At 42.5% G+C, this 15031-nt stretch overlaps 1 protein-coding gene across 3 annotated transcripts in view; it reads right to left on the reverse strand.

The window, feature by feature from the left end:
* Positions 1 to 15031, reverse strand: part of RAB3GAP2 (RAB3 GTPase activating non-catalytic protein subunit 2) — a 57262-nt gene that overhangs the window by 39674 nt on the left and 2557 nt on the right. For all 3 annotated transcript variants that reach the window (XM_087717811.1, XM_087717808.1, XM_087717807.1), the window contains exons 2-4: positions 5532 to 5596; positions 4946 to 5072; positions 1434 to 1533 (exon numbers count right to left, since the gene is read on the reverse strand). In XM_087717811.1, coding sequence (XP_087573937.1) covers positions 1434 to 1533; positions 4946 to 5072; positions 5532 to 5596 — 292 coding nt within the window. The remainder of the gene's footprint in view (positions 1 to 1433; positions 1534 to 4945; positions 5073 to 5531; positions 5597 to 15031) is intronic.

The following is a 15031-nucleotide window of genomic DNA, read 5'->3' on the forward strand; positions in this document are numbered from 1 at the left end:
TACACCATTTATCCCATATCTGGTAATATTTTGTTTCTTCTTTTACCTGGATTTCTTTTGTTAATTTGTCCATTTCGACACAGTCCATAACCTTTCTTATTATTTCATCTTAGCTTGGTATTAATTTATTTTTCCATTTCTGAGCGAAGGCAATCCTCAGCGCCGTAATTATATGTAAAATCAAATACTGGATTTCTTTTTACAGCCCTCTTACTTTTTCTTTTCAAGGGAGTAAGGCAAGATATAGAGAGTAAGACCTGGATGATATATGCCTCTACCCTGTTAAAGAAGGCCATGTGGAGAACTAAATGCAATTGGAGTCCACCTTCCCTCTTTTTTATTACTATTATTATGGTTCATCACATAGTCAGCCAGATTACTTAGACTGGATTTGGCATTTTTTGTCTGCCTATTGAGTCCTTCCGAAGGACCTCCAATAGGCAGAAATGGACATTTGATGGCATTACAGATATCGTTGCAGGATGCAAGCTGTCCCAGTAAACAACTTGCAGCCTCCTAATGTTTTTTTATAAGACTTCACAACTCTGATTATTCTACTACCCAAACCATTCTCAGTATTTGAGGCAGGAAATAGTAAAAAAATAAAGACACACTCTCAATTTAAGTGAAATTTGTCTTATCACCACTCTCTATGGACCTAGGGCAGGGGTCAGCAAACTTAAACATTCAAAGAGCCATTTGGACCCGTTTCCACAGAAAAGAAAACACTGGGAGCCACAAAGGTCCTAACTGAAAGCCCCCCGTTCAATTCTGGAGCTGACCGGAAGTTCAGTTCCCCCACCATAGTGTCTCCTCCCAGTGCGGCGTACTTTTTCCTCTATCTGTCATAACCGAAAGCCATATCAATTATGGAGACAACTGGAAAAACCTCCCCTTGCCATAGAGTCTTCTCCTGGTGCACTGTGCTTCTCTCTCCCCCCCCCTCCCACCACCACCGGAAGCTCCTCTCAAAATTGTGGCACCGACCGGTGACGGAGCCACAGCAGGGAGAAGAAAGAGCCACATGCGGCTCCAGAGCTGCAGTTTGCTGACCCCTGACCTAGGGCCTTCCCAAAATTTCAAGAACAACACCCAGGTAGCAAGAAATTATCCAACTATACTATAGCAATAGCAATAGCAGTAGACTTATATACCGCTTCATAGGCCTTTCAGGCCTCTCTAAGCGGTTTACAGAGAGTCAGCATATTGCCCCCAACAATCTGGGTCCTCATTTTACCCACCTCGGAAGGATGGAAGGCTGAGTCAACCCTGAGCCGGTGAGATTTGAACCGCTGACCTGCTGATCTAGCAGTAGCCTGCAGTGCTGCATTTAACCACTGCGCCACCTTGGCTCTTACTATAGATGATGTGGTATTGGAAAACAGCAAGGTCAAAAGTAGGAGTTCCCAAAACCTTCTCCTTTCCAAGCTTACATTTCTTCAATGCTGCAAGGGCCATTCCAGCCAAGAGAGCCACTCCAGCCAACTGCAAATTGCATTTCTTCTTTCCCCTTTTCATTCTGTTTCCATTTTGCTGAAGAGAAGAGAGAAATTACAAAAGCTCAGTCTAGCACAATACCAATGAAGAAGAAAAATAACAGCTCCCAAAAGAAACCAGCATGGCTGCATAAAGAACTCTCTGACAAATTGAAAGACAAAAAAATTAAGTATAAAAAGTGGAAAGAGGGAGACATAACTAAGGCAGAATATCAGCAAATAGCCCGAGCCTGTAAAGATGAAGTAAGGAAAGCTAAGGCTCACAATGAAGAAAGGCTTGCCACAAAAGTAAAAAATAACAAAAAAAAGCTTCTTCCAACATGTTAAAAACAAGAAAAGGGTTAAGAAAACAATTGGTCCATTGCTAGGAGAAAGTGACAAGAAGGTGACAAGCAACAGGGAGAAAGCAGAACTATTTAACTCATTTTTTGCATCTGTCTTTACACAAAGGGATAAAACAGTCCAACCTATCAAAAACAGCACCACAAAAATCAGATTAGGAACACAAGTTGAAATAGGGAAAATTATGGTAAGTGAGCACCTGTCTACCCTAGATGAGTTCAAATCAACAGGACCGGATGGATTACACCCCAGGGTTCTGAAGGAACTGGCAGACGAGATCTCAGAACCACTGAACTATATCTTTCAGAGATCCTGGAGCACCAGGGAACTGCCAGAGGACTGGAAAAGAGCTGATGTGGTTCCCATCTTCAAAAAATGAAAAAAAAATAGATCCAGGAAACTACAGACCTATTAGCCTGATCTCAATACCAGGAAAGATTCTGGAAAAGATAATCAAGCAATAAATTAGCAAACACCTAGAAGTAAACAAAGTAATAACCAAAAGCCAACATGGGTTTGTCAAAAACAGATCATGGCAGACTAATCTTATTGTATTCTTTGACAAAGTGACAAAATTAGTGGACCAGAGGAATGCCGTCAATATAGTTTACTTGGACTTCAGTAAGGCATTTGATAATATAGAACATAACCTACTACTAGATAGAGTAGAAAAATGTGGGTTGGACAGCATCACCACCAGGTGGAATCGTAATGGGCTGACCAACCGCACGCAACATGTAGTCCTCAATGGAACTGCATTTACATGGAGGGAAGGCTCCAAGGCTCTGTTTTAGGCCCAGTACTCTTCAACATCTTCATCAAGGATTTGGATGATGGAATAAATGGGGAATTCATTAAAACAAAGCCTTGGGACACTCCACTGCATACTTCCATCCATGTAGATGTAGTTCCATTGAGGACTACACTTTGAGTGTGGTTGGTCAGCCAATTAGGAGTGCATCTGGTAATGATACTGTCTAACCCACATTCTTCTACTTTATCTAGTAGTAGGTTATGGTCTACCTTATCAAATGTCTTACTGAAGTCCAAGTAAACTATATCGACGGCATTCCTCTGGTCCACTAATTTTGTCACTTTGTCAAAGAATGCAATAAGATTAGTCTGGCATGATCTGTTTTTGACAAACCCATGTTGACTTTTGGCTATTACGTCTAGGTGTTCACTAATTTGTTGCTTGATTATCTTTTCCAAAATCTTTCCTGGTATTGATGTCAGGCTGATAGGTCTGTAGTTTCCTGGAACTATTTTTTTTTCCTTTTTTGAATGAACTGAATGAATATTTGAAAGATATTAATGAACTACCTGGAATGGCTATAATAAAAGCTCAAGTAGTTTTAGAAATGAATTTGGTAACTTCATCATACCACTATCCAATTAGGTTCAACCAACATCCTTAAAAAGAACCTTACCTGTTTAATTTTTGCATACCTGCTTATAAAAATAGTACTCTATTGTCATTCACTTTCCTGAGGTTATTGTCAATGACTAGAGGTAAACTCCAAAAATGAATTAAAAAAGAAAGAATTATGGACAATGCTTAGGTGAATGACAGATTTCTTTTGCAATTTGGTTTGAGATGGATCATTATAAACAGATGACAAGGAAGTAATTACATTAGTTTTCACTAAAATTCAGTAATGAATTAATTTTATATTTAGTATCTTCCATTTTACATTATAAGAAGCTTAGTTATGGTACAATTTGATGTGTCTAAGCATCTGGTGAAACGGAAGGTTATTCTTAAGCCAAGTTGCTCTATTATTAAAATATATCACAATAAATTTCAATACAAGCCTGGTTGATGTAATTTTTATGTAATAAACATCCTTGTGTTTTTCTCCAATTTGGAATCTTCTCTGCCACGAGAGTAGCTTTTCAAGATAAAAGAGGGATCTGTAAAATTGCCTTTCAGTTGAGAATTCAGTGAGTCATCACAATGACTCCATCCAATTTAATTATTTTAATATCACCATTATAGATACAGATAGCTGAGATTGGGGGAGGACGGACAAAGTTAACATAATCTAAGAGAAGTGAATCTCTTTCTTCAATTATTTACATTACAAATAACAAGATAATCAATTACCAACTTGTGAAGAAGCCCTATCCACTCTAAATCATGAAAACATATGAAACCAATTTTCATCCAAAGAAAACAAGAGGCACAAAGGTAAGAAAGTCATAGGAACCAACATTTTCAAAGAAAATAAAAGCTACTTGAGAAGCAAACGTCTATTTAACCCTAGTACTGGGGTATATATGTATATAGGGTTAAAATGGAATTCAAATTTATTAGCAAAACTTGAGTTAGGGGTGTTGATTATCATATATATGTGATTAAAGTATCAAGAAATGTGGAGGCTTATTATTTGCAATATCACCATACATTTCACAATATACTTATCACACATCAGTTTCAGAGATACCGTATTTTTCGGAATATAAGATGCACCTTTCCACCCCCCTAAAAGAGTGTGGAAATGTTGGTGCGTCTTATATGCCATATACAGCTATTTTTGGCCTCCTGAAGCCCCACCCCCGCATCCCATTTTTGTGATTTTACCTTCCCCAGGCTTCAGCAGGGCTGGGGGGAAGGGAAAGATGCCCCAGTTTTGGTGACAAATGGGCAAAAAAATGGGGGCATTTTTGCCTTCCCCCATCCCCCAGAAGCACTCTGCAGGCTTCAGCAGGGCTGGAGTAAGAGAAAAATGCCCTCATTTTGGAGAACAGGGGCATTTTTGCTTTCCCTGAGCCCTGCTGAAGCCTGCAGAGTGCTCCTGAGGGCTGGGGAGGACAAAAACCTTTTTTCCTGACTTACCTCTTTGAAATATTGGTGCGTCTTTTACACCGATGCATCTTATAGTCCAAAAAATACAATAAGACTGTGAAGCTAGTAGATTGATTTTAATAGAATAGTTGTTATAAAACAATCGTTCTTCATTTATCATGATAAATAGAAACATCAGTGACTAACAAGGTATGTGGTTTTAATCATAACCTATTCTTATTCAGAATACTATTTGTGAATCTCAATTAAAGATATTTACTGGAATATATTTTCAAATACATTAAAAAAAAACACTTACGGACAAAAAACACTGCTTTCTGCTCACGAGCTATTACCATGAGATCATTTGCAGGCGACAAAGATATTACACAGTCCTGAAGCCAGGAACTTGCTTGCGTTTTGGATGCTAAGTCTTCTTCTTCTTCCTATAAATGTTGATTATTGAAGTTGTTACTTTCCTGAGCAAAAAATAGCTATATATAATTTTAAACAGTTACGTATAACAATATTAGCATTTAAGGAATATGCAAGTTAGCAATGTGACTGCAATCTTAATATATGGTTGAAAGCATTTAAACATTATCGAAATTATACATTTGTTTCATTAATTGTAATATTGTTACCTGTCCTGAAATGCCATCAATACAGAGACAAATCACATAATAGAGAGACAAATCACATAATACAGAGGAAAATCACGCAGACAATAATGAATAGCTATATGGCAATCTGTATTCAACCTAAATGTGTGTATTATGCATTACAAATTGATTAATGAACTTCAGTTTTTAATGTATTATTCAAAATGTTTTGACACAGATATCGAGCTTGTTTATAAAAGATATAATTAATATATTAAATAAAGAATAAATAAAAAGGCTTACAGGCTCTTGAGTTTCTGCTTCATCCCAGGAACCCCAATTCTCTTCTTCCCAGTTTGATGATTTACCTAGAATTACAAAACCTAGTTTAGTTTAGCAAATTAGAGCCATTAGTGTCACATGCTAAAATAAAATGCTGCATTGTTCATGAAAATATGATTATTATTTAAATAACAATAATGATTTTAAAATACCAGTAATTCCTAGCAGAAATGCTAAGAATATCTTATCATTACCTAAACCTAGAATATAAGTATGAGAGATAATCTATGCATATTTTTATATTAATAACATAGGTTCAAGTCATGCATTATGGCATGTCAAGCAATTTCCACCTGTTTTAGAAAATGATACAAGCATAAAAAGTTATTTATAACTAAGTTGAAAATAGGGTACGTTTACCTTCGTTTACTAATTCTAAAATCATTTCTAGACTGCAGAAAGGCTGACTGAAATGGATTCAAACAAACGCATTTCTTCCAGGTTCTCTGAAGCTGAACCCTGTCCACCACCTTTCCAAAGAAGGAAAGATGAAAGACTGGATGATAATTGTCCAGGACCATTGACTCCAATGATAACTTCTTGATTACCAAAAGGCCCATGGTTTGATTTGATTTTGATTTTGATTTTATTGAGGATTTATATGCCGCCCTTTTCCCTGAGGGGACTCAGGGCGGCTTACAACAATGAGGGGAAGGGAGTGCAAGACAAGACTTAAAAAGAAAAAATCGTGAATAAAAGAAAATTATCCATAAAAACACAACATTCACTCAACATTCGGGCGGGGTGAGAGTAATCCTATCCCCAGGCCTGACGGGATAGCCAGATCTTGAGGGCTGTGCGGAAGGCCTGGACAGTGGTGAGGGTACGGATCTCCACGGGGAGGTTGTTCCATAGTGTCGGAGCTGCAACTGAGAAGGCTCTCCTCCGCGTAGTCGGCACTGACTGGCGGATGGAATTCGGAGGAGGCCTACTCTGTGCGATCTGATGGGACGCAGGGAGGTAATTGGCAGGAGGCGGTCTCTCAAATAGTCAGATCCACTACCATGGAGCGCTTTATAGGTGGTAAGTAAGACCTTGAAGTGCACCCGATGATCAACAGGTAGCCAGCGCAGCTCACGGAGGATTGGTGTTATATGGGCGAACCGCGGTGCGCCCATGATCACTTGCGCGGCCGCGTTCTGAACTAGCTGAAGTCGCCGGATGCTCTTCAAGGGCAGCCCCATGTAGAGCACATTGCAGTATTCCAGCCTAGAGATCACAAGGGCTCGAGTGACTGTTGTGAGAGCCTCCCGGTTCAGGTAGGGCCGCAACTGGCGCACCAGGCGAACCTGGGCAAATGCCCCCCTGGTCACAGCCGACAAGTGGTGGTCAAAACTCAGCTGTGGATCCAGGAGGACTCCCAAGTTGCGGACCCTGTCTGAGGGGTATAAATTTTGCCCCCCCAGCCTGATTGATGGAACGTTAGCCGAATTTTTGGGAGGAAAACACAACAGCCACTCGGTCTTTTCCGGGTTGAGCACCAGTTTGTTAGCTCTCATCCAGTCTTTAACAGCCTCAAGGCCCCGGTTCATCACGTCCACCGCTTCATTGAGTTGGCACGGGGCGGACAGATACAACTGCGTATCGTCCGCATATTGGTGGTACTTAATCCCGTGCCTCCGAATGATCTCGCCCAGCGGTTTCATGTATATGTTAAATAGCAGGGGGGACAGAACCGAGCCCTGCGGCACCCCATAGGTTAGGGGCCTCGGGGACGATCTCTCCCTCCCCACCAACACCGACTGCGACCTGTCCGAGAGGTAGGAGAACCACTGTAAAACAGTGCCGCCCACCCTCACCTCCCGCAGTCGTCGCAGAAGGATACCATGGTCGATGGTATCGAAAGCCGCTGAGAGGTCGAAGAGAACCAGGATGGACGCATAGCCTCCATCTCTGGCTCTCCAGAGATCATCGGTCAATGCGACCAAAGCGGTTTCAGTGCTGTAACCGGGCCTGAAGCCAGACTGGAAGGGGTCAAGATAGTTAGCTTCCTCCAAGGTACGCTGAAGCTGTAAGGCCACCACCTTCTCAACAACCTTCCCCACAAAGGGGAGGTTGGAGACTGGACGATAGTTGTTAAGAACTGCTGGATCCAAGGACGGTTTCTTCAGGAGGGGCCTCACCACCGCCGCCTTAAGCGCGGTGGGGAGGTGTCCCTCCCGAAGAGAGGCGGTAACAACCGCCTGGATCCAGCCTCGTGTCACCTCTCTGCTGTTGGCAGTCAGCCAAGAGGGACACGGGTCCAGTATACAGGTGGAGGAACTCACAGCTCGCATAGCCTTGTCCACATCCCCAGAGGCAACATCCTGAAACTCAACCCAGAGATGGTCTACCAAGTTATTCCCCTGTGTCCCGGCTGGATCTGCGGGGGTGGAGTCCAGTTCCGATCAGAACCGAGCAACTTTGTCCGCCAAGAACTGACTATATTCCTCAGCCTTACCCTGCAGGAGGTTCCCCGTCTCCCTCCTATTTAGGAGGGAGCGGGTTATCCTGAACAGGGCGGCTGGGCGAGACTCGGCGGACGCTACCAAGGAGGCAATGTGTGATCTTTTGGCGGTTCTCAATGCCCAAATATACTCCTTGGTGCAAGCTGTCAACAGTGCTCGGTTCGATACGGACCTGTCGGACCTCCACAGGTGCTCTAGGCGTCTCCTCCGGCGCTTTATCTCACGGAGCTCCTCGGTAAACCAAGGGGGCCTCCGCGAGCCGCTGACCCGGAGGGGCCGTAGTGGCGCAATTCGGTCCAGAGACTCTGATGCCGCCGAGTGCCAGGCCGCAGCAATAGTCTCCGCCGAACTGTGGGCGAGAGCATCTGGAATGACCCCAAGCTCCGTCTGGAACCTAACAGGGTCCATCAGTCGCCTGGGGCGGAACCACCTGGTCGGTTCCTCCTCCCCACGGTGGGGGTTTGGCCTCCGGAAGTCTAGCCTCAGTAGGTAGTGGTCTGACCACGACAGGGGAATGGTCTCATTTCCCCTCAGACCAAGATCATAACTCCACTGCTCCGAGAGGAATACGAGGTCGAGTGTATGTCCCGCCAAGTGGGTAGGGCCTCGAATTACCTGGGTCAGGCCCATGGCTGTCATGGAGGCCATGAACTCCTGCGCTCCGTCAGAGTGTTCACCGAGCGAAGGCAGATTGAAGTCCCCCAGAACCATTAGTCTAGGGAACTCAATTGCTAGCTCGGCTACTGACTCGAGGAGCGCAGGGAGGGCCGCTGCAACGCAGTTGGGAGGCAGGTACGTTAGCAGCAAACCCGCTTGACCCTTGAGGTCCAACTTCACTAGTAGGGACTCACACCCGGCAAGCTCCGGAGCAGGGATCCTACAAGGAGCTAAAGACTCCCGGACTACAATAGCCACACCGCCACCCCTTCCCTGGGCTCTCGGCTGATGAAGCACCTGAAACCCGTCTGGGCACAGCTCTACGAGGGGGACTCCTCCCTCCGTGCCCAGCCATGTCTCAGTAATACATGCCAGGTCTGCCCCCTCGTCTACAATCAAGTCCCGGACGAGGGGAGCCTTATGAATAACAGACCTGGCATTTAGCGACAGCAGCCTGAGACCAGGGTCCTGATCGCTCACGCCATCTGACCTTGGAGTGGGACTCATAGGGCCGGAAGGAGGGATCTCTGCGATATAGCGAACCCTCCTTCCCCGATAATGGCCAGCCCTAAAGTCCCCGCCATATCTGCCTCTCCCTGTTATGACCGCAATGCTCCGACTCTCTCCCGTGGGCATAATTCCCCCAACCACCCCAATGGCCCCCGCTTGCCCCGCCAAGTCCTCCGAATCAGGCATACTCAGACACTCACACAAGCAGTCCCCACATGGGGCTAATCCTTCACTCAAGGAAATTGAGATAATTGCAAAAACCCAACCATAGGTCACCTGCCAGATAGTTTTACGATAACTGTCCAGGGGAGACCTAGATCTAGCAAGCAGATGGTCAAACTTAGAGGCTAGAAAATTTTGACTGTTCTTCAGGAGACACAGAATTAAATTTGCTCCAGGTAAATCTAAAAGACCTTATTTGGTCAAACTTTAAAAGACTTCATGCAGCTATCAGTACATACAATTTCAACAGAAAACAAAGAATATTTCACTGCCTATCACCACACTGTAATCCCTAACATGAGATGGATTCACTCTTTATCTTTCTCCAATGATGCTCCAAGAATCATCTCCAATTCATTTCCTGGAGCTCCTTAGAGAACTAAGGTGTGTCCTGGGATCAAGTCCCATGCCCAGTTCAGCTGAGGCTATAACTAAGGCCTCAGCTGAACTGCTCATAAGATCCATGTAGCGATCACCAAACTCCTTCTGGAGCCCAACTCCTTCTGGATTTATCAGTCATCTGGAGCAGGGCAACCTAACAGATATCCCCTCTTCATGGTAGGGGTCACCAATGAACCAAAAAGCAATCTGACCATAACAATGGGATAATGGCAAATAACACCATTTAAAATCCGAATATATCTCAACTACCCTGTAACAAAACCCAGATCCAATGTTTAACTCCCAATAGGTGCCAGGCCTAAAATGACATGGGACAGGTCCATGGCTGCCAGGATCTCCTGAGCTGCCTTGGACTTGATGTCACCAGATAGTAAATTGAAGTTCCTCAAAACCAAGAGCCTCAAGATCCCAACTACCAGCAATGGAAATCCAGCAGCTTAAGCAAGGACAAGGTTGTGCAGCAGAGAGAGCAGTACAACTGCAACAATCTGATCTGTTCCATGGAATCCAACTTTAACCAGAGAATTGCACTCATCTGATTATCTGCAGGGCAGAGCCCCTGCAACCTTTTTTTTTATAAGGAAGGTGATAGGAAAGGATACAGAGTTTAAGGGCACTCAAGATGTATGTGGCATTTTGGTTTTTTGTGTACATGGAATTCTAGGACTTTGTCACCATCTGTCAGGCATATCTCCATTCAAAACCAAAGAAAGAAAACTCCCAACTCCATGTTTGTAGAGAAGAGGTACTTTTACTGAGGCTGAAATGATAGCAACAAAAGAAAAGCAAGACCTGAAGCAAAAGGCGTGAAAGTTACATATTGAAAGTTTCCCCAAATCCCTCCACCAAGGACTCAGGCTGAATGTCCAATCCCCATCCCATATGGTGTCATGTGGGGCACATCTTCAGGTGTTTTCACCCATCTGGTATTCCAGGACGGTTAACCTTGACTGGGTATAAACAACTCCAGTAGATCATGAAAGTATCCCTTCCTTTTTTGTTCACACAAACCGTCTTCACTCCAGCTCACTTCCCCACCCAAATGCCATTCTTCCCCCGCCTATGGCAGCCAATACCAAGCAAGCATCAAAGAGGCTAACACTATCTTTTATATAGCAGGCATCAGTAATATTATCTCTCTCTCTTTTTCTCCCTAGTATCTTTTGAGTTAATTTTGACACCTGACTACTTCATAAGAGATTTTCTTGACAACACTGCAAAAGTGGTTTGACACTGTCTTTTTCTGGGATTTTTTAAAATTTCCTTGTTTAGGACAAGCAATTGGCCCAAAGTCACCCACTACTCTTACCCCCCAAAGGAAGACTAGAACTGGGGTCTCTGCTCCTGATCTGGCACCTTAACTAGGCTCTCCTTTATCTCCATTTGCATTCTAATCATTTTATCTATCTCAAGTTAGTTTTTCAATAAGCTTAATGTTCTATGCAAGAAGACTAAAACTGATATGTGCAGTATGTGCAACTGTTTAATTTCAAAATGTGAAATTTTGCAAAACTTCCAGTCTCAAGTACAATACCAGCTCTTTCAGCATTTTGGAAGCATTTCAAACTTAATATTTCAAAACATTTGAAGGTTGGAATGTTAGAAAATACTTAGACAACATATTTCACACCCAGACTGTTTCAAAACAAAACAGCCTTAATATATGTCTTTATAGGAACAGAACCTACTGTTTCATAGAAGAGAAACAGTTGCTCCTAATATACTAAAGTATTCCTTTTAGATTCTCACTGAAGGCAGTTTAATGAACACATCCCCATAGCTGAATGAGTCATTCATCTTTGAACGTGATAACATAACAAATCTGATTATGTAGTGATTTCAATCACTTCATAAACATTATGTTTACATGGAACAACATATTTTCCCTTCAACATTTTTAGACAATTGCAGTATTCATAGAAATTAATGAAGCAAATCTAGAAAGCCTTGCTGATACATTTGTTTTTATGCTGCATAAAGAAACAGATTTAAGGAGGAACATAAACACTATGGCTTTGAAAATAAAAATAAATTGTCCTTTATATTAAGCAACATTAAGTTATAAAGATGGCAGCTCTGAAGATCCAAAGAAAAAATGGCCTTTATAAATCAAAGTTTTGTGCTATTTAGAATATGTACATGTATTCTTAAGATTGAACATCAAACTTTAAGTAACACTAAAATTCCTGCTGGAATTCTTGATGAAAACTACAGCATGCATACATAACACAATTCTACAGATATATATCTGTAGATATTCTGCAGAGATTTTCATAGTTTTTATTTTAGAAATTCACAAGATGAGCTGTACTGCACATCCAATCATAATTTGAACACAATTTTTGATTCACTAAGGTAAAAAGGTAAAGGTGCTAGTCGTTTCCAGCTCTGGTTGTGGTGCTCATCTCCGTTTCAAAGCCAAAGAGCCAACGCTGTCCGAAAAAGTTTCCGTAGTCATGTGGCCAGCATGATTAAACGCCGAAGGCGCACAGAGCGCTGTTACCTTCCAAAAGTGGTCCCTATTTTTCTACTTGCATTTGTACTGCTAGGTTGGCAGAAGCTGGGACAATAACAGGAGCTCACTCCGTTATGCGGCACTAGGGATTCAAACCGCCAAACCACCGACCTTTCTGATCGACAAGCTCAGCATCTTAGCCACTGAGCCACCACGTCCCTTGTTTGATTCACTAGTGTCACCCAAAAGCTACAAAAAGTGAAGAGGAAAATTGCAACAACAGTAATATATTTAAGTATGTTATTCTTAAGCAGTCTTAGGTTTTCTAGGTTTGCTTCATCTATTTTTTTTGTATACTGCAATAATCTTTAAAAAATTTAAAGGAAAATAAGTTGATCCACGTAAATATAATATTTATAAAGTGATTGAAGTAGTATTTCAAACTATCATACTGATTTTGGTAGTATTTGAAATTATCTAACTCCCAAATTATGTAACCTGGATGATTTTCTAAAGCTTCATAACACCAATCATGTCATAGTAATTTAATTCATTAAAACAGCATGAAATTTGCTAAGGAAGTAGCACTGTTCCATATGATGCATAATGGCAAAATTAAACAGTTATTTCAACAGCTTAGTTGCTTTTATTATGTGGGTGTCTCTTCACTGAATATTAAATCTATGTCACAAGTTAAAAATCAACGCCTTTTAAGTTTTTCAAGACATGCCTCTTCATTCTATAAATCATTTCTTTAAAACCAGTTTTAATAATTATTTTCTCTAAAATATTTTTTTTGTCTAACTAAATGTAGGAAAGAAATTATGTAAAGGGCCTCAGAAGGCTGTTTAACTCAGTGTTTTTCAACCTTTTTTGTGCAAAGGCACACTTTTTTCATGAAAAAAATCACGAGGCACACCACCATTAGAAAATGTTAAAAAATTTTAACTCTGTGCCTATATTCAATATAGGCGGGTGTTTTTCCCACGGCACACCTTACACTATGTCACGGCACACTAGTGTGCCGCGGCACAGTGGTTGAAAAACACTGGTTTAACTAACCATTTGGCCATCAGCAGGATAATTCTTGGGATCTCTACTGTGATTCATGTTACACCACTGTTTCACAGCTGCACTGGTTGCCAGTTTTCTTCTGGGTTCAATTCAAAACATTGGTTATCCCCTTTTAAAGTTCTTCACAGCATGGTCCATGCTATCTGAGGAACCATCTCCCTCCAATGGGATTGGCCCACCCCACCAGTGCTGCCAAAAGGGGCATCCTACAAACCATCAGTCAAGGAATTCTGGCCAGTAAAGGCCAGGAGAAAAGCCATTTCTGCCATAACTCTCCTTTGAAACAATATCCTCACCCCCCCAAGGTGAGATCCATACCACCTTTTGATCTTACTAAAGACCTGGCTCTGCCAACTGGACTGGAACTTCAATGAGGATATGTCACCCTAGTGGTGATTAATGAATTAAGATAATATCCCAGTTGCGACCCTACCTGAATCGGGAGGCTCTCACAACAGTCACTCGCGCCCTCGTGACCTCTAGGCTGGAGTACTGCAACGTGCTCTACATGGGGCTGCCCTTGAAGAGCATCCGGCGGTTTCAGCTAGTCCAGAATGCGGCCGCGCGAGTGATTGTGGGCGCACCTCGGTTCGCCCACATAACACCGATCCTCCGCGAGCTGCACTGGCTACCTGTTGATCTCCGTGTGCGCTTCAAGGTGCTTCTTACCACCTATAAAGCCCTTCATGGTAGTGGATCTGGGTACTTGGGAGACCGCCTCCTGCCAATTACCTCCTCGAGACCCATTAGATCGCACAGATTAGGCCTCCTCCAAGTGCCATCTACCAGCCAGTGCCGGCTGGCCACTACGCGGAGGAGAGCCTTTTCAGTAACAGCTCCGACCCTTTGGAACGATCTCCCCGTGGAGATTCGTACCCTCACCACCCTTCAGACCTTCTGCACAGCCCTCAAGAACTGGCTATCCCGTCAGGCCTGGGGGTAAAGATTTGCCCCCACCCGAATGCTGAATGAATGTTGTTTATTCTTTTACTTACGTGTTATGTTATATGTTACTGTATGTATTCCCCCTCCCGTATAAGTTGTTAGCCGCCCTGAGTCCCCTCAGGGAAAAGGGCGGCCTATAAATAAACTTATTCCTATTCCTATTCCCACCTCTTCCCCATGTAGCTAGTTTCCCTCCTTCTCATCTTAATTTTAAACCAACTTTAGTATTATTATTATTATTTTAACATTTTAAATTTTAAACTTGTTTTTATATTGTCAGCAGCCTAGAGCCCCCCCCCCTTTGAGGCTAGATAGATAGCATACATATTTACTAAATAAATGAAAAAAAATCTCCCAAAATCTAGAAAAAGTAAATTTTGGGGTGCAGGGAGAAGTAAGCAAGATAAATAAATTTGAAAATCAGCTGGATTTAGGAAAATGTTCCCCAATATTGTATATCCATATGAAAGAGGAAGTTGGGCAGCTTCTCAAAAGGTTGTCAATTCATCATTCTAAGCCTCCCTCCTACTATTGTTTTGGCCATGGTGGAGCAGAGCTGTTCTGAATTGGTTAAAAAGACTTGCAGAAGCTATTCTCCACACACTTTCCCTAAATTAAATACCAATTTCCATACGTAAGAAAACAAATAATTACTAGTGGGATGAATCTTACTACTAGAACTATGTTTACAGTCACTGGCAATATTTTCACTCAGAAAGCAAGCCATAAAACACAAACACAATCATCTG

Source organism: Thamnophis sirtalis, unplaced genomic scaffold (genome assembly GCF_051295495.1).
Source record: "Thamnophis sirtalis isolate CommonGarterSnake01/CBP01778 unplaced genomic scaffold, rThaSir2_p1.2 scaffold_6, whole genome shotgun sequence".
Taxonomy (NCBI): Eukaryota; Metazoa; Chordata; class Lepidosauria; order Squamata; family Natricidae; genus Thamnophis; species Thamnophis sirtalis.